This window comes from Numenius arquata, chromosome 1, assembly GCF_964106895.1.
Source record: "Numenius arquata chromosome 1, bNumArq3.hap1.1, whole genome shotgun sequence".
In the NCBI taxonomy this organism is placed as follows: domain Eukaryota; kingdom Metazoa; phylum Chordata; class Aves; order Charadriiformes; family Scolopacidae; genus Numenius; species Numenius arquata.
Window position 1 is genome coordinate 11,897,321 of NC_133576.1, and position 19,292 is coordinate 11,916,612.

At 45.2% G+C, this 19,292-nt stretch overlaps 1 protein-coding gene across 1 annotated transcript; it reads left to right on the forward strand.

Annotated features, from left to right (window-relative positions):
- The first annotated feature begins 729 nt into the window (after positions 1-729).
- TNFRSF1A (TNF receptor superfamily member 1A) lies at positions 730-17,741 on the forward strand. Its single transcript, XM_074155068.1, has 10 exons — positions 730-884; positions 10,747-10,948; positions 11,251-11,379; positions 11,694-11,837; positions 13,466-13,547; positions 13,872-13,939; positions 14,149-14,271; positions 14,603-14,640; positions 15,413-15,575; positions 16,138-17,741. Exons 1-10 carry the CDS (start codon positions 846-848, stop codon positions 16,437-16,439), a joined length of 1,290 nt encoding a protein of 429 aa, XP_074011169.1. The 5' UTR covers positions 730-845; the 3' UTR covers positions 16,440-17,741.
- The last annotated feature ends 1,551 nt before the right edge of the window (positions 17,742-19,292 follow it).

The following is a 19,292-nucleotide window of genomic DNA, read 5'->3' on the forward strand; positions in this document are numbered from 1 at the left end:
CCGCCGCTTACAGTAACAAACGGCCAATTCCTACCACTCCTGGAGGGCAAGGAGTAACTAGCAGCTAAACCAGGTAACTAACACGTGCAGCTCGTTATCTCAAGAGTGGAAATAGTTCTGAAACACAGGGGCAGGGTCTTAACGGGCAACAAAGAAAGGGGAGTTCTTTGTCATTTAGCCACTCATTCCGCACTGTAGATTTTTTATTTTAAAAACTATCGTTAAGAGCATAGGTTAAGGGAAGCAGACCTTATGCAGAATGTTCTTCATTCTTATATTTGCACTGTCAACGCCGCTGGTTCACTGGAGCGTACAAGAAAATGCGTTTTAAATGAAGAAGTACGGGATGGGCATATATACTCTGAATACGCTATTTGTTTGGCTGTTAAGTACCTTTAAAATCATTTAGGTGCCGACAAGGCAGTTAGGATGCAAAGAGTTACTTTCTTACAACTACGTGGTTGAGTTTCCACACAAACTTAACGTGAAAGTACGGCGGACAGGCGAAACGCATGCCAGGAAGTTTTTAAGGCTACGGCGAGCCTCCTTTGACTCCTTTCCCGTGCGTTTTCCTCGCAGTTTTCACCCCGCCGTGCCCCGCCGCTTCTTTTTATTTCGGCTCGCCCGTTTCGGTTTTTAAGGAGAACCGTCGGGGGGCGGGACGGGACGGGACGGGGCGGGGCGCGGCGCGGCGCCGGGGCCACCTCCCTCCTCCTCCCGGTTGCCGGCAGGAAGCCGGAGCCGGGGTAGTTTCGCTCCGCGCTGCTCCAGCCGGGGTTGGGGCGGCTTCCTTACCTCTGGATGCCGGGGGACACTGCCATGGGGACGTAGGGGGCCGTGGAGCCATGCGCGGCCCGGCGCTGCCCTGCAGCTCCCTGGGGACGGTAAGTCACGGCGGGGGCTTGAGCCGCTCCCCACACGGGACGGGGCTGTGCGCTGCCGCCCTCCCCCGCCGCCGGGCTTTCAGGCTCGGGCTGCCTTCGCCCCTCCTCGTTGCCGCACGGCTCTCCCTGTGCCTCCGGGGGCTTTGGCTTGCCTGACAGGGCGGTGAGCGGGCAACGCCCGGGGAGCCATTTTCTCCCGCGGAGGGGCGAGGTGGGCGGTGATGGCGGAGGGGGGAGGCCGGTGTCAAGACAGGAGCGGCGACAGGCGGTTGGGAAGCCGAGGCGCGCCTGGCCCGCCGTCGTCTGCGGGGTAACCGGGCAGAGGCGCTGCGGGGCCGCTGAGGTGAGGCGAGGCCAGGCCGGTGGTGCTCCCTCCCTCTTTCTCTCCCCGCTGGGCGCTGGGTTCGTTGGGCGCTGTTTCCGGGATTTATCCCTGAGTCAGGGAAAAGGCGGCTGGATTTACAGGAATGGCGGAGGATTTCCCAGAGCCCGCAGCGCGGCCATGAACTCCCGCGGTGATCCCTGCTCCGAGGCTTGCCGGGGGCGCGGAGCCGCCCGGGCTGGGCACCGCTCCTCTCCTGCCTCAGGTGTAGGTAAAGCTGTGACAGTAGGGGTGATGTCACTTAGCATCATGACGTAGCTGTAAATTCTGGTATAGAAGTTACAGGGTCAAACGGTTTGTCCCTAAATACCTGAGCACCCTAGTAACAAATGCTTGCACCTGACTGCACTAGGCTTGTAATGTTGGGTTAGCTGATTTGCTGTCAGAAAGTTGTGACTGCCCCTGCTCAAAGTTACCGTCTTCCAGAAGTTCAACACAGGAAGGACATGGACCTGTTGGAGCAGGTCCAGCAGAGGGCCACGAAGATTATCAGAGGGATGGAGCACCTCCCCTATGAAGACAGGCTGAGAGAGCTGGGGTTGTTCAGCCTGGAGAAGAGAAGGCTCCAGGGAGACCTCATAGCAGCCTTCCAATATCAGAAGGGAGCCTACAGGAGAGCCAGAGAGGGACTCTTTGTCAGGAAGTGTAGTGACAGGACAAGGGGTAATGGTTTTAAATTGGAAGAGGGGAGATTTAGATTAGGTATTAGGAGGAAATTCTTTACTGTGAGGGTGGTGAAGCACTGGAACAGGTTGCCCAGGGAAGTTGTGGATGCCCCATCCCTGGAAGTGTTTAAGGCCAGGCTGGATGGGGCTTTGAGCAACCTGGTCTAGTGGAGGTGTCCCTGCCCATGGCAAGGGGGTTGGAACTCAATGATCTTTAAGGTCCCTTCCAACTCTAACCATTCTATGATTCTAAGTTTTCTTTTTTTGCGCTAGGAAGCTGTTGGAAACCAGGTAATAGAGTTACAACTACCACAGGCAGGAGTACACAACTAAAACTGTGGAGCAGGAGCACTCCACACCGCAACTCTTTAACTGTGGATCACGTACCATCTCAGGAGCTAGGTAGGATACGTCAACATTTGAGATGACACAGATACGGATTTCAAAGTAGTTAGCAAACCTGGAATAGTGTATTTCTGAGCTAAGTGCACACATCTTGCTGTAATTCAGATGCTATATGTGGTATTACTGATATTATTGGTGATAAAATGTAGAAAACATTGGATTCCCCAAATTCATTATATTGCCTTCAGTTAAAAAATATGCTGGAGGAAGAGTGTGCTTCAGTGGGTTTTCTTTTTTTGAGGACATTTCCCCCCCATTGACATGTCATTTCGAGTTCTCGATAACACCACACTTGCTTGTTACAGATTCTTTTTTCCATTAAATCATTTTTTTCAGTGTTACCATTTTCACTCTGTTGCATGCCCTTCCATCTTCCATTTACTTTCCATGCGTCCTGCGTTTGCCCTCATGCCCTTTCTTACTCCCTTGATGCCCCCTTCTAGTTTTCTGATTCTTTTATGTTTCCTCTGATTCTTCATAATTTCCTGTAGCTTGATTCCATGCATTTTCTCTTTTTGTGTGTGTCCTTAAGCTCATTTCCAGGTTCTCCGTGTTTTCCCTGTGCATTCCTAACTTTCACAGTGGAAAAAATGGCAGATTTCTTTGCTGAGCCCAATGCGTTTTCTGTCTCGTTAAAAAAAAAAAAAAAAAAGCAGTTTCATTTATTAAAAAAAGGTCAGTTTTATGAAGGAAAAAAGGCAAAATAGCCCCCAAGGTGCTTCTGGCACTGATTCCTTCAGAAGGTAAAGGGAAGAATTGCAATTTTGATGTTAGAAGCTACATTATATAAAAATTGAAAAAGCAAGCCACCACATGCATTGCAAGAAAGAACTGTTGGGCCTACCATCCTATTTCCAACAGTCTACCAAGGGTTTCAGAGCAGGGAAAGCATATAATCAAAACCAAAAATACTTTACTGGCTTCCAGTGATCTGTAGCTGTGGGAGTTCCCAAGTCGAAATGGTGTCTTCATCTTTCAGACCCGTGAGTGTGTTTTTTCTGCTGCTGATGGGTGTGATGATTGCTTTTGGAATCCAGGCACATTTCTGTCACCCCTAGCACTCTGGCAGGGAGTCCCACACCTCAGCTATGTGTTGGCCAAAAACCACTATCTCCCTGTGTTTGTTTTGAACCTGTCTCTTGCTTGTTTTATATGATGCCTCTTAGTACTTGCATTGGAAGAGACAGAGGAGAGACAGCCATCCCAGTTTGCCTTCTCCATGGCATTCGTGACTTTAGCATCTTCTGCTCAGTTGACTCGTTTACAGACCATTCCCCTTATGGCAGCCATTCTGTACCACTGATCATCCTTGTTACCTTTCTCTGTGTCATATCCGTGTTATGTTCTGAGGATTGGAGACCAGAACTAGTCTGTATTCAAACCTTACGGATTTATACATTGGCATAACAACGCTTTCCATTTGGTTCTCAAATCTTTTCCTAATAATGCGCAGCATTTGATTGCATTTCTGATTGCTTTGTCCAGCCAGGTTCTTTCCACTTTTTATCTGCTTATTAATCTAATTTTAATTTCTATTTTTGATGACCACCTACTTCTAGCCAAACGGAACATGTTGATAGTTGGGTTTGTGCCAATTTAAATGATGTGGTAATTTTAGTTCTCACAAGTGATGAGTATTGTCATTTTGGATGGCTTTCCCTTATTTTTTCTTAAGTAATCCATTTTCTGCATTAGCAGTGTTATTTGGGGTAAAACCAATTTTGTCATTTAGCTGCTTCTTATCCATTGTCTTTAGTCTAATCGCAAAGGGGCTTTGCTTTTAATTTGGGACAGATGTGTGGTATTCTCTTCCATAATCTTGGCCTCATCCCTGGGTAACTGGGTGCTTCCTTTGAACCCTTGGTGACACAGCCCTTTCTACTGTGGTCTTGGGAACCAGACAATGGAAAGTGCATTTCAAAGCTTTCTCTATTAAAACAAACAGGAGTATATCAGTTCCAGTGAATAGGATTCAGCACATGACAGTCATCTGACTCTTAAAAAATTCACCTGATGAATCTCTGACAAGGGGTGTGAGGACGGCACAGCGTGGGCAGGGGCCAAGGGCTTGTGCCCAGCTGAAAACTATCTTGGGATGGAAGGGAAATGCCTCTGCTGAGCCTTCCTGCAGCTCTCGCTCCAACAGCGCTCTGATGCGGGGCTGTACCAGCTCTGCTGTCAGCCCAGAACACAGGCAGGCGAAATACTGGGGTGTTGCCTGTCTGTGTCTCAGGACTCTGACATAGTGTTCACTACTATGTCCTCTAAGGAAAAATTAAAAAGATATTTTTTTACGGTTGTGATCACCTACTGACATTTTTACTCTTTTCTTTATCTCTGCTAATATGAAATAAACCTCCTAAATTAATTTACTGTATATATGCACACACATATTTTAAGGTGTGAAGTTCATGATCTTTATAGATAAATAACAGGCTTTTTTTTGGTGGTGGTGGTGATTTTTTTTTTTGTTGTTGTTGTTTTTTTTTAAATTAAGATTTCTAAGGCCTTTCTTCATTGCCTGAAAGCTATTATCAGTTTCGTGGCTTTAGACAAGGCCTTAAATACAGCATTTCCTCTGTCTGATCTTCATAAAATGGAGGATTATTTATTATAATAGCTCTTGTATCCTTCTTTTGACCTTTCCATGTTTTAGTGAGCTGTGAGAAAAGCTTCCTGTAAATCTTGCTTTAATACACATTTTTCAATGTGTAAAGCAGAAGTTCTGGTTTCCTGTGCATCTTTGTGCAGCAAACTAAAAAACAGGCGAACCTCGAAGAGCTTTTGGAAATGGCAGAAGCAGTCAAAGAACAGAAGGGTAATCTTGTACCCTGATTTCTTTGGTAGCTTATTACTCTGAGCAGGATCTCTGTTTTCTTCCAAACTTCCAAGCTGGCTCATTTATTATGACTCATTAAAAAGACTTGTGATGACTGATACGTAGATTACTTATGCATTGGTGTGTGTCATGTTGAACTTTTAAGCAAAGGGAAGTTTCTATTAAGAAATATTTGAGAAATTCTAATGACTTGTAATGCCTTTTATTTCCAAGTAACTCTTTAGTTTACCAATGGAATTTGTAATTAAAGAGCTACTAAAAAATGGAAGTCTGTTTTTGAGAGAAGCAGTTGAATAAGTTGCTGGTGGGGAAACACTTTATTTCATGATGAATATGTTAGATCTGTGGAAAAAAAAAAAAGGAGTAAGCCTCCTAATCTCTGGATTTTAACAGCACATCTGGATTTATAAAATTGTTTTATTCTGAAATTTTCAGCTTTGTGCTATCGTATTAAACTCTGGGAATTACTTATTTGGATCTATTTTAAACATTAGCCTAGTGATGGGCAATATATAGGCTGCCCAGAGAGGTGGTGGAGCCTCTGTCTCTGGAGACATTCAAAACCCACCTGGACACATTTCTGTGCAACCTGCTCTAGGTGGACCTGCTTTGGCAGGGGGGGTGGACTAGATGATCTCCAGAGGTCCCTTCCAAGCCCGTATCATTCTGTGATTCTGTGAATACTATTCGAACTGTTTTGGAATACTGATTGTTTGGAATACAGCTTCTGCTCCGGCAAGTATTGCATTCTTGTTAGTTCCCGTGAACAGGTGTGGGATCTGTGCGTCAGGGCAGGAGTCACTTCCCACCTGTCTAATCCCCCCCCCCCCTTCACACTCAGTTTGCTTTCTGTGACTGACCCTGTCCACTCTGGACACCACTAGGCATCCACTACCTTTGTAGGAGAAGCTTGTGCTCCCAGCACAACCCTCTCCATTCTCTCTTTCCCATCGTACTGTCATAACTGTGGTGTCACTGTACCTGCTTCCTCCACCCTTCTCCCTGAAAGCAGGGAGCCCTGCAGGCAGCAGCAGGGCCACAGCTCTGCACAGGGAAGACAGAGCACATGATACAGAGCTGTGGCATCTGTGCTGAGTAATTTGGTATTTCCTAGCTTTGTGGATGTTGGCAGGTGATAATACAGTAGCCCTGATAACGCTGTGCTTCCCTGCACTGTCCCTCTGTTTTGGATACTGTCCCTTTTTTCTCCTTGGCCTGAGAACAGTGCTCTCAAATGTCCCTTCTTATTTCCAGCCCTGTGAGCCCCCATCTTTCTTACATCTTGCTGCATTCTTCACTTTTATATTTGCCATTTCTTTCTTTCTTTGACTTACTCATCAGAGATGTCACCTCACTTGCAGTTATCTGTGCATGGTGTAGCGAGGCAGAAGCAGCAGCAAGGGTGTGATTGTAGTGGTGACAGTAATTCAAGAATATTTGAGGTTGAAGGTGGTGCAGGGCCTCTTAACTCTTGTCTCAGCTGCCAAAATTTTGCATAGAAGAGCTTTTGGGCTTGTGCAGTGCTTTTTTTCACCGTAGTGTCAGGCAGTGAGTGGTGGCATGAGACATGAGAAGGAACTAGGATTGCCTCACATGTGTGCAGGGCACATAGCTGTCACCCAGAGGGGTGGAATGATGTAAGGAAGCAGCATTCTGGTTTTCATCTGCCATATTTTGTTTATTTCTGCAGCAGTTTCAGTAGTAAAACCTATAGTTTCTGCTGACTCTTTTTTTTTTTTTTTTTTTTCCTGGGCAGTCCCCACTCACTAAAAATGTGAATCACCGGTGTGCATGATGTGGTTTGGTGGTTTGAATTATCATTCTGCTTAGGTAATATATGCTGTCCACTTTACTGTGGCAGCATTGGTTAGTAGGTACTAGTTCTTTCTCCTGGTGAGTGGAATCAGAGCATGTTGTAAATCTAATGATGGAAAATGACCTTATTTCAATTGTAGAAGACCTCTAAACTTTGCCGTGGTGAGCTGTTATCAATGATGTGAGGCTTCAGTGCTTAGTAAATGGAGCTACATCTGGCTGGCGACCAGTCATCAACTGTGTTCCTCAGGGCTCAGTTCTAGGGCCAGTTCTGTTCGCTATATTTATCAATGATCTGGATGCGGGAGTTGAATGCACCATTAGCAAGTTTGCTGATGATACCAAGCTGGGAGGTGCTGTTGACTCTCTTGAGGGACAGGAGGCCTTGCAGAGGGATCTAGATAGATTGGAGCACTGGGCTATGATTAATGGGATGAAATTTAACAAGTCCAAATGCAGTTCTGCACCTGGGACGGAGTAACGCTGGGCACAAGTAGAAATTAGGAGAGGAGGGCTGTAGAGCAGCCCTGCAGAAAGGGACCTGGGGGTGCTGGTGGGCAGCAGGCTCAATCGGATCCAGCACTGAGCTCTGGCAGCCACGAGGGGTGCATCAAACGCAGCATCACCAGCCGGTCAAAAGAGGTGATGGTCCCGCTGTGTTCGGCTTTGGTGCGGCCTCACCCGGGGTGCTGTGTGCAGGTCTGGGTGCCACAATTTAAGAAGGATGTGGAGGTCCTGGAATGTGTCCAGAGGAGGGCAACAAAGCTGGTGAAAGGCCTGGAAGCAATGTCCTATAAGGAATGGCTGAGGACTTTGTACTTGTCTAGTTTGGAGAAAAGGAGGCTGAGGGACGACCTCATTGCTCTCTGCAGCTTCCTGAGGGAGGGAAGTGGAGAGGGAGGCGCTGGTCTCTTGTCCCGGGGATCCAGTGATAGGATGTGTGGGAAAGGTTCAAAGCTGTGCCAGGGGAAGTTCAGACTGGACATTAGGAAGCACTTCTTTACTGAGAGGGTGGCCAAATACTGGAACAGGCTTCCTAGAGAGGTGGTCGATGCCCCATGTCTGTCAGGGTTTGAGAGGCATTTGGACAATGCCCTTAATAACATGCTTTAACTTTTGGTCAGCCCTGAAGTGGTCAGGCAGTTGGACTAGGTATTCATTGTAGGCCCCTTCCAACTGAAATATTCTATTCTAATTTAATGTATTTCCTGAATTTTATGAAGTCTGTCATTGGTATAAATCAGTATACTGCTGAATGGGTTGGGAAGCTGCTTAAGATGATGCTGGTTTTTTTTCTGCCATGTGAATGATTTTTCTGGAAGGCCAAGTCATTGGTTTGAGTCACTTGTGGTCTGTGACTCTCTGTTCCTCAGATTTTGATCAGTAATAATGTGTTAACTCTGGTTTGATTACACTTATATACACGCTTTCACTTAGTCTGAAAAATTGAAAACACCTTTCTTGTTTTCTTTTGTTTTTGAAGGTGTATCTGACCAATTTTCTCTGCGTTTTTGGCTTGATCTTTGATGGTTTCCTGTGTTGTTTCTATTGCTGACATGTGGGCCAGCTGTATATATTTCCATGTCAGGGGATTAATCGTTGGCTAGAGAATCAGGATTTTTTAGTTGTTGCTGTCAGACCATCTGTGTGAACGATCTTTTACCCATTTTCCTGCAAGCAGTTGGTCTTGTAGGACTATCAGCTGCTGAAACAAGTGTTATTTATTACTGAGTTGTTGGAGTGCTCACATTTATCCTGTGGTCAGCTAATTAAGTCTGAAATGATAGCTATTTAAATATGTGGTTCTCCTTTTCCTGTTCACCATTTTAGCCTCTGCTCTATTGAATATGTCTTTGTATGACAGAACTCTCTGAAAAATGGGGTTTTGGCTTTGTCAGGAGTTGCAAAGTCCTATCCTTGTTGAGGTTTTAGGTTGCTTTCATGTATGTACCTTTCTCCTCCAAGGCTTTAATTTTGAGAGAGAAACAGGACAGCATGGTGCTGTCATAGCCATCTCATTTTGCATATTTTTTCTTAAGCTTGCAACCACAAAATTAGTATCAGCGTTGTGGTTTACCCTTATAGGTTTACTTTGCTTTTGCTATAACTCTCCTAGCTGAAACAGCAAAAAGAAACGGAACTCTGAAGCTGGGTACCTTACCACTTTCAAAAAAGCAAGCTGGGAAAACGTGACAATGTAGGGAAGTTAATGTAGTAAAACTCAGCGTGAGATTGCATAGATAGGGTGGTATTTTTTTTGCAAAAAAAAAAAAGAGTTGATTTTCATGCAGTCACACAATCTGATGCATTGGCACACACTCTCAGTGACATACTCAGAAGCATGAACACGTGATATTTCCAGGTGATGTGGCCAGAATCACTGTGTGCAACACAGGCAACAAGGGACACTCCCTGTCAAGTCTTCATTGTGCTGCTGGGGTTCTTCATGGCACTGCAAACTAGTTTTTTTAGACAAGTCCATCATGCCCTTCAGGAGTCATTGGCTGGGATGGGATGGGCCTTTGCTGTAGAAACTTGCTGACTTTAGGCTGCATAAATCTTGCGTCAAGTTGTTTCCCAGTTCTGTTTTTTAATATTTTTTAAACCTTTTTGTTATTGTATGTTTTTTTCATTGTCTGAATGCATGTTTGAAATACATGACTAGGGTCTGTTTTTCTGTTGAGCCAACAGGCAAAGGAATCGTGTTGGTGATTGCTGCAATCTCTTTACCACCCTCCTGGTGCAGGGTCTTTTGCTGATGATCATCTATGCTGTGGTCTTACCAGAGTTCTGTCCTTTTGGCCATGACATAAGCAGTACATTTCTCAATTTCACTGCTGGGAATAGTGTCCTGAAAACAATATCCAGGCATTGGTGTCCTTCAGGCTGTTCTTTTAACCCTTTGTTCTGCTGTTCCCTCTTGTGTGTGCGCACACACACTCTTACAGTCATACTGCTGCAGTCATGCTAATCTTAATATTTCTCTTAAATTTTTTGACAACAGTAATCTTAAAAATTAAAAAAAAACCAAAACCCACGGAGTAAATCTTAAAGGAATTTTTAAAAAAAAAAGTGCACATTTTTTTGGCACGCTGCTCAGACTGAATGTTAACAGCTGCAGTTTAAAAGGAAGAATATACTTTTGTCAGGGGGAGAAGTTGAAAACCTAACTTTCCCGTGTTTCTAGGGCTGGCTTGCTCAGGAGGAGTTTTGGAAGCTTTTCTGTACTTTGCATGCAGTGAAATCCTCCTCTGCCTTCTTATTCCAAACTTCCCGTCTGGTTTATTCAGTTGAACTGCAAGTAGTGGATGCATTCCTGGAACTGGAACTGTTTCTAGATGGGCAGTCTTACTGCCTTCCTTAATAAAAACATTCCTTTGCTCTTGAGTAACTTTCTTGCAAGCTGCAGCATTTTCAAGGCATTCCATCTATAAATTGCACGTCATGAAAAGTATTTGCTTTATATACAACCAGTTTGTTATAGAGACATGGCATATAATATGGCATATTAATAACACAGATGACAGGCGTGGGTTTGGTGGTGTGTTTTTTTTTTTTTGTAAATAATTTACCCCCACACTTCTGTCAGTGGGGGATCCTGATATCAGAGTTGGTTAAGTCTATTGAATTAAATCTGTTATAATAAGATTTAATTGTAAGTGCTGAAGTCAGCTGGGCAGTTTGCAAGGGTATATGTTTTCTCACCTTGTTTCTCTTCCTCTTTCTTTCTCTCTCTCTCTCCCTCTGTATTTACAGTTTATCCTAACATTTGTCTGCGTGTTGACAAAGGAATCTGTAGAAATTGCTCCGGTGCCATATACACTGCAAGCCCATGGGGTAGCTTTGGATGGAAGAGACCCCTCTAGCCCCTTGAGGAGAGAAAAGAGGCAGATGCAGTGTCAACTAGGACAATATCTACATCCCAGAAAGACCCACTGCTGCATGAGGTGCCATGCAGGTATGTAAAATAAGTACACTGGTAGACCTTTACCTTAGAGGCCTTTCCCTGTCCTACACTGTCAAACTGTTCTACAGCTACATGAGTGCTCCCTTTCCTCGATACCTATCCCTACCCAGATAAACTCTTATTCCTTGCCTCTTCTTTTGGACTGTCAGTGTCCTTCACACTGGTGAGAGGAAGCATACTTGGTCCTTATGCTACCAGCTCCAGGGTTTCTCTGAGGAATCAATGACTCCCATCCTCCCTAAGGCAATGTGTTTGCATTCCTCTCAGAGCTCTGTTACGTGATTTTCTTGCAGGTACCTACAAGGCAAAAGACTGTCAGCGGCCTGACCAGGCACCTGTCTGTCCTCCATGTGCTAATGGCACATTCACAGCTGTTGATAACACCATGTCAAAGTGCTTCCCGTGTACACATTGCCGTACAGGTGAGTTACCTATAGGACCTGAGGAAAATGGGTGGTAGTGGTGGGTGAGGGGCTGGAGGGGGTGGCAAAGCGAGTGAGGAGAGGAAGCTTGGAATGGTAAACAATTGAATGGGCAGAAGGACAGTGTATGGGAAGGGATTGGGGACAGCAGGAATAAGGGTTACAAAATTACTGCAGTCTGAGACACAGTTTGCAGGCCGTTTTGTCTTTTTCTGGGAAAGTTAGGGGGATAGCAATACCTGTCATCATAACAGTGCTCTCAGCTGAAGGTGAAGGAAGAGGTTGGAATAACCACTTCTCCTTTCTTTCCTCAGAATTCCAGCAGATAGTAGAGAGCCCTTGCACCCCAAAGCAAGATACTATATGCGGCTGTCGGAAGAATCAATATCAGATTGGCCCGCCTGATCACTTCAGGTGTAGGAACTGTAGCTCATGTGTCAATGGGATTATTGCCAACTGTGAGTATGGCATGAATATGGCTCCAGTGTGGACATACTGTACTAGGGCAGACATTAACAGCCCTAGCCCTCTGTTGACTTTCTAACAAGCTGCAGCGCCTTGCCCTGAAGTAATTGTAGTTTTGGAACAACTCTTGGTTTTCCCTGCCTCTTTTCCCCAGAAAGACTGCCATTTGTTGCCTGCCTTGGCATCAATCCCAGTTTTTTGTCACAGTTTCTACCTTCCTTTTGTCCTTGAATAGTTTTTCAGTTTTGGCTGTTCTGAGGAGATATTTTCTACTTAATTTTGGTATCTCTGCCTTGCATGTGCTGAAGCAAGGTCTTTATGCTCTAGAGGAGATTTCCCCCTTACCTTTCTTTTTTTGTCATTGTGTGGATATTTCTCCTGATGGTCTTGCATTTCCCTCACCAAATGCTGGAAGCACTTTGAGTACAATGGCTGAAAATACCACTGGTCCCAGTGCCCAGATGAACTGCTTGTCAGTTGGTTGCTGAACCACCACAGCATACTGTGCAGTGTTTTAAAGTCAAGAGCTGCTCGGGTAATGCTGAACAGTACCCAGTGGCATGGGGTGTGACCTGGGGATGGTGCAGGTGTCTGGAAGTACCCATGCTAGCTGTCCCAAGCTGCCTCATCTCCAGTCAGGAATCAGAGATCTTAACCAAATGCTGCATGCCGCCCTCTACTTTGTGCTGTAGTCTAATTCTGTTCGTGTCCATTAAATGCTCCTTCTTTTGTTGTCCTAAAGCTATCCCCTCCTCTCTGCAAATTCTGCTTCTCCTGATCCCTCTCCTGTCTCTTACCCTACCTAGCATGAGGCTTGCTGTCTCACTGGTGAATGTGTTACCCGTGGGGCTCAGTAATCTTCCTCTGTCACAGTGTCCATGCTTACACCTATCCTCAAGGGTCATCATCGTATGCTGCCCTTGAGCAATTTCCTTCCCTTTTGGCTGAAGTAGAACTGTTTTAGTCCTGTCCCTTGCTTGCCACAAGAATGCATGCTGCTTGTTCTAGTACCTTTTTCCTTCACTCATGCAACTTTATCACTTCCATCACTACTCTGGTCTGCTCCTCCCCACACCTGTTTTACTCAGTCTCCATACTGTGACTTGCTTAGATGCAGTAGCTCTTTCATTTCTTACCCCTTCCACTCACGGCATACCAGATCACAAGAGTGGATATGTGTCCCATGGCTTGAAGTGATTCTCCCTGCCCTGAACTGACTTCCTCACCAGTCCCAGCTGCTCAGGGACCACTTCTCCCTCATCTTTGCCCGACTAATGTGATTTCCCCTTCCGGTCATGCTTGAACTTGAGTGACTTTCCCCGCTTTTGTGCTGGAACTGTCATTATCCGTTAGACCAATTTCAGCTGCACTGTAATTTTAGTCCCTTTCTGAGCCTCTACAGAGGTCCCCAACCTACCAGGACAGTGGTACCCTTACTTTTTATTATTTTTATCCTCCCCCAGTCCTGTCCTGAACATAGACCAAATCCTCTTTTGCTTCTTCAGTAGCAGTTCTCCAGGCTCAAAGAAGGATAATCTCCCACCCATTTTGGAGTGGATTTTTCTCCTCTTGTTTTCTTCGCTGTCTAGATTATGGCTACGGTTTCTTCTTTTCTTTACAGGTTCAAAGAACAGAGACACAATTTGCAGGTGTAAGCCTGGATTCTTCCTGACACTTAATAATGTTTGCAAGTCTTGCAACAGGTGAGTTTTTTTACCTCTGTATGCCCCTCCACTGAGTAGGAGAGACAGCAGACACAGGTCCCACAGGGGGAGGAAATTTTTCTCAAGGCTCTCCATCTTGACATAACTTTACAACATTCTGCCTTTCTGGGGCAATCGGGTCTTTCCCTCTGCCACCCCAAGTCTTCTCCGTGTAGGCATCAGCCCACTAAGAACCCAAAGTCACTATCTACACTGCATTGCTCTGCTTTGCAGGCTCATCTTGACTTCTCTGTGACTTAGGATTGTTGCAAATGGGTGGTGTTTCATTTCATGCACACTCACCTCTCTGATTTGCTCGTACAGCTGCAGTGAAGAAGAATGCCTGCAGTGTCATAGCCCAGTGACTACCTCACCAACTTCGTCTGGGCTGAGTGAGTACTGGGGGAACTGAGGGACAGTGGAATCTTCTCAGTGTGGTCTTCTGTTCTGTTAACACTTCAGTCAAGTGTTATTTTCTCCACTCTCTCAAACCATTATTCTTTTTCTCCCTACCATTTGCACGTCTTCACTTGTTGTTCTTCCTCTTGCACTTAATCTCTTCCTTTCTCAGTCACTTATTTGCCCTCTCCCTTTTGTCCAGATGGGAGCCTTGTCCTTGGCATCATCGTTGCAATATTTGGAGTTATCTCTGTCCTCTACATTGTAAATAAAGTAGTGAAGCTCATCCAGAAAAATGGTGTAGCATCATCTTTCTACTCCTGTGGTGAGTACAGCAGTGTATATTAATTAGCAGTGATATTAATTGGGACAGACATCATTTTCGATGTGTACACGTGTGAGGGAAAAATTATATTGCTTTGCTGCAAGGCCAGAGGAACATGAGGAACTGAACAGCTAAGCTTATTGTTGCAGTTCTTGCGACTCTGCATCTATGCCCATAGCTGTGACTGGAATTGCACGTGAGCTCATTGCTGGGAGATGTGCATTTTGCTATAAAACCTTTGTGAGGGTAGGATTGTGAATAGCTGCTTTCCTGTTTTTCTCTGGGAAGAGAGGAAGTGAAAATAATGTTTGCTTTCTTTTTTTCTTTAAAGTTTCTTTGCCGCAGACAACCAAGGAGCCAGTATCGGAGGTGAGCAAAATGTTGGGTATAAGAGCTTTTCTTCCCCTTTCGACTATGTTAGTCTGGGATCCAGTGTAACATTTTTCCCCGTGGGCTGTTCTCAGGCCTTGTATTTTCAAATGAGCTGAGTAATAGGGCTGTTTAATTCTGAAGTCTTTTCCTGTAGAGAGTGAAGCCATTGACATTTTACTTCCCCTCTTCTAGAGGGTGCTTTTCAAACTCCTGGGTTTTTGCTTTTTTCTTTCTGGATGCATTTTTTTCCAGATAGCTGGTCCTTAATCCCTTTTCCCCCTTATATACCTCAAGCTTGGAGGATTTAACTAATTTTACTTCACTTCAGATCTTGACCCCATAAGCCTCTCAGTGTTGCTTCATAGTGTTCTCTCAGGTCCAGTGTTGTTGTGCAATTAAGAGGGCCCAAGCAGTAGTTGAGGTGGGGTTTCCACAGCCTTGCGGAGAAGGCTGATGGGAAAGGAGGTATGTGGAGCTTCTAGAATGGTGGTGATTTTGGGTCCCAGCCTTACTTCATTTTGTAAAGACACATTTTTTCCAGACTACTGGTTTTTGATGCCAAAAGAGAGTTAAACTTTTTGGGTTCTACTGGAAAGAAATGTTTGGTGCCTTCTGCTCAAACAAGGCATATAGGAAGATTTAAAACCTCAACACCTGCTCCCCACCTATCTTGGATAAATTTTAGTATATAAAGTTAGTGGTTCCTTGCAGGAGACAGGTGTGTTGTGCTGCTGCAGGTGATTCTAGACTAAGAAAAGGTGTCTTTCAGGTTGAGGTAAAAAGAAGTGAAATTTCCATCCTTCTTCCTGAGTCCCAGAAGGAAACAGAATTGTCAGTGAATGCAGCACCACTACCATCTGCACCTCTGCTGCAAAGTTCACATGAATTACCAGACTGTGTCAGACCTGCCAGGAAGACACAGCTTCCAGACAGTAAGTGAAACTCCCCCATACTTCCCTCCTTCCCCAGGCAAATGAGAACGTGACTAAGCAGATGCATCTAGGAGGATGTTGGACAGACCTTACCCGGTGCACATGACTTGTGTATATGCTTCATGCATGGCACAAGTACAAAGGCCAGACCAGAGCCTGTGAGCCTGTATATGCTAAATATTTACACGAGGTCTTTCTGTTGTCCCTTTTCCCAACCAGCAAAATGGATTGTCATATATGATGACACGTTGTTAGTCTTAACACCTCTGGGATGGTGACCCAGAGCATTCTTTTGGCAGGAATGTGTAGCAGCAAGGCCCTAAGCATGTGTGCTCAGCTCAGCTCATAACTTTACACAAGAGCACATGGAAGCATCCCATTGCTTTTTGAGAGTTAAGAGCAAGTCTGGACATCACAGGAGTCTGTGTGACTACCCTGTAGAAGACCTGAACAGGAGGGGGCAATGCATGATCCCAAGGCACCATTCAGCCCTGGATTATTCACATTCTCCTTGAGGCTGCACAATCCTGCTTCTCATACTTTATTTCTTCTCTTTTCACAGTCCCTGCTATTCTCTACACTGTGGTAGATCATGTACCGCCATCACGGTGGAAAGAGTTTGTGAGGCGGCTGGGTCTGAGTGACTTTGATCTAGAACGAATTGAGATGGAGCATCGGCGTTTACGAGATGCCCAGTACGAAATGCTTAGACTGTGGAAACTGCAGATGGGCCATGGTGCAACTGTGGAGCACATCAGCTATGTTCTCAACCAGATGGAGCTGAGTGGCTGCAGTGAAGCTATTCAAGAGGCTTTGCTAAACCAGAACTCTCCGCAACCTTGCAGCCTCCACAGCCATCTTTAATCTATTTCTGCTTTAGTTCCCCTAGTTATGACTTTTAAGAGAGGACTATATCTCCCTTCCTTTCCTGCCTTCCTTTTCCCATACCTCCTTATCTTTCTAACATTCCTCATCTGGGTCTGTTGGAGACAGCAGCAGATGATGCTGGAGGAAGGCTGAAGTTTGCTTCTCAACCACCATGTAGTTCAACACCTTTAGGCCAAGAGAGGCTTCTGCAACAACTCCTTTCCCGAGGAGGGAAAGCACCTCATAAAGGAAGTGGTGTGTGGACTCTGACCAAGATAAAAACAGGAGCTCAGTGTGACTTGATAGCTCAGCTACTTCTATGGGCAAATTGTTGCTGAAACAGGTGGTGCTCGACCCACTATGTGGTGTGTAAACTTGTAAGGTGACTTGGTTAAGCTGGTTGTTCAGATGGTAAAGTACTCGCTTGCTTTTTGCAGATACGTTTTTTTTTTTTTCTGCAAGATCAGAGGGTTGAACTGGCTCACATTGCAGCCTTTTGATTGCTACATCTGACTCAAGGGAAGTGGTGGGAGGCTCTGCCCGTTTCTGGGAGCAGGAGAGGATTGCCCTCTTTTGGTATCAACTAGTTATTGCTGTGGCAAAAGAGTCAGGGAGATTCAGAAGTGGTGGCTCTGTGAGAAACGGGAGGACGTTATCCTTTCTGTACCCCCATTTCCCTCAGGTTCAAGAGGAATAAGGATTCTGAGCTAATGAGTCAGATGAGAGGGTTGGTGCTTTTTTCTCAATTTTTTTTTTTCCCCCTGAACGTAAAAAACATGTAAAATAGCATTAACAAAACACCTGCCTGTGTGTTTGTCCAGGTGCAGAGTGGGAAGGAATGCATACGTCTGTCCAGCTGGGAAGGTACCCATGTACCTGGTGGTGTGAGCCCCTCTGCAAATCTGTGCTTGCACACAGGTCCGTAGGCTTGTGTCTACCTGCTTGTAAATCTCTGAACGATTCGCTGAATCTGATCTAACTTCAAATGGGACTGTGTACATATAATTATATATATATTTAGTAACTGCTGAATAACTTCACACTACTTCCTGGACTGCATTCTGTGATTGCTACCTGGGTGTGAGAGCGACTCGGTGCCATCTCCAGGCTCTCACCATCGCTTTCTCATGGGTATTACCCTGGGTGAAGCAGAAGTAGCAAAAATCAATTAGCCTGCATCAGGTGCAGGTTGTCCACACATTTGTAACGTGGACTTTTTTTTTTTTTTAAGTCTCTTGACCAGAGAGTAACTTTCTATTGTAAATACACTAAATGCTCTGAATTAAAATTCATATTTTTACCTCTGCCTCCATTCTAGTTTTGTTCATAGCAACTTCTCTTCTGTGACTGTGGGTGGGGGCAAAGAAACCGGAATGACTTCCAGAAGCAGCAGGAGTGGGCTGCAAGAGCGGGCGGCTTGATGGTCTGATGAAATTTTTTAAAAAAGACCGAGTTATATCGAATTTTGTATGTAAAGCTTAGCTGCCCTCAAGTCACAGAAGCTGGCCAAGGGCAGGAAGTAGGACTGAAATTAAAGCCAGTTGCAGGTCTTCTCAGATGTTCAAGAGTAAAAGGGGATGACTAGGAGCCTGGAGCATCCCTCTTATGAGGAAAGGCTGAGGGACTTGGGTCTTTTTAGTCTGGAGAAGAGAAGGCTGAGGGGGGAATTTGATCAATGCTTATAAATACTTAAAGGGTGGGTATTTATAAGAGGATGGGGCCAGTCTTTTTTCAGTGGTGCCCAGTGACAGGACCAAGAGGAAATGGGCACAACCTTGACCATAAGAAGTTCCATCTAAACACGAAGAGGAACTTCTTTACTTTGAGGGTGGCAGAGCACTGGAAGAGGCTGCCCAGAGAGGTGGTGGAGTCTCCGTCTCTGGAGACATTCCAAACCCACCTGGACATGTCCCTGTGCAACCTGCTTTTGCAGGGGGGTTGGACTAGATGATCTCCAGAGGTCTCTTCCAACCCCATATCATTCTGTGATTCTGTGGGATGCTAGCATATTTAAAGTGAATTTTTAAACAACACACTGTGAGTCATTTTGATTTGTATTTGGCTTTTTAAAGAGAAAAATATCTTTAAATAAAAGAATAATAGTAGATTAACGCTAATCTTAAGAAGCATGTTTTGGTCTGAGGACCCACAGCTCCATGTTAAGGCAGTGAGGACCGTTCCTACTCCACCGCTGAGAAAACTTCAAAGTTAAAACCAGAAACTGAAGTCAGTTTTCATTCCCGGTTCATTCCTGGGCTTTATTTTGCTACACCTACAAAATATTTTAATTGAGGCTGTTGGGTTTGGTTTTGTTTTTTTTTTTTTTAAAAAAAAAGATCAAAAGAGATGGTACAAAGCTCATTGTAATACACTTTGTATTTATTTCCTAATTGGTGTTCAACAACCACAGTGGTGTAATAATTACTCCAGATGCGAAACTGCTTAAAGTGTGGGGGGGAAGTCCTCAGAAATCCTTTCCAGGTGTGACATTTAAGGAAGTGGTTTGGTGTTTGTTGTTTGTTTGGGTTTTTTTCACCGTGTAACACACCATTTAAAATCCAGCTATTTTAAAGTTTACCTTTCAAGGCAAGCCAGGAGCAGGCCCAGCCGCAGGCCGCCGGCTGCTGCTTCGTTGCCAGTGACTTCATCCACCAAATGAATTATACAGAAACCCGTGACTATGAGGCGTTTCAGACAACGTTTAAAGCTCTCTCCAAGTTAAGGGAGGTGACTCGGGGCAAGCGCGATGCGTCGCTATGGAAGCGGAGTCTTCCTCCTCTCCCCGTGGTGGGCGATGGTCTGAGCGAGGTACCTCCTTCCCCCCCACGCCGCGCCTTGGTACGCCCCAAG

What these genes read in the sequence shown, in the direction of transcription:
- TNFRSF1A (XM_074155068.1), top strand. Translation starts at nt 846, where the DNA reads ATGCGCGGCCCGGCGCTGCCCTGCAGCTCCCTGGGGACG. An exon ending in CTGCATGAGGTGCCATGCAG is followed by an intron (nt 10,949 to 11,250) that starts GTATGTAAAATA and finishes ATTTTCTTGCAG; the next exon opens with GTACCTACAAGGCAAAAGAC. An exon ending in GAAGACACAGCTTCCAGACA is followed by an intron (nt 15,576 to 16,137) that starts GTAAGTGAAACT and finishes CTCTTTTCACAG; the next exon opens with TCCCTGCTATTCTCTACACT.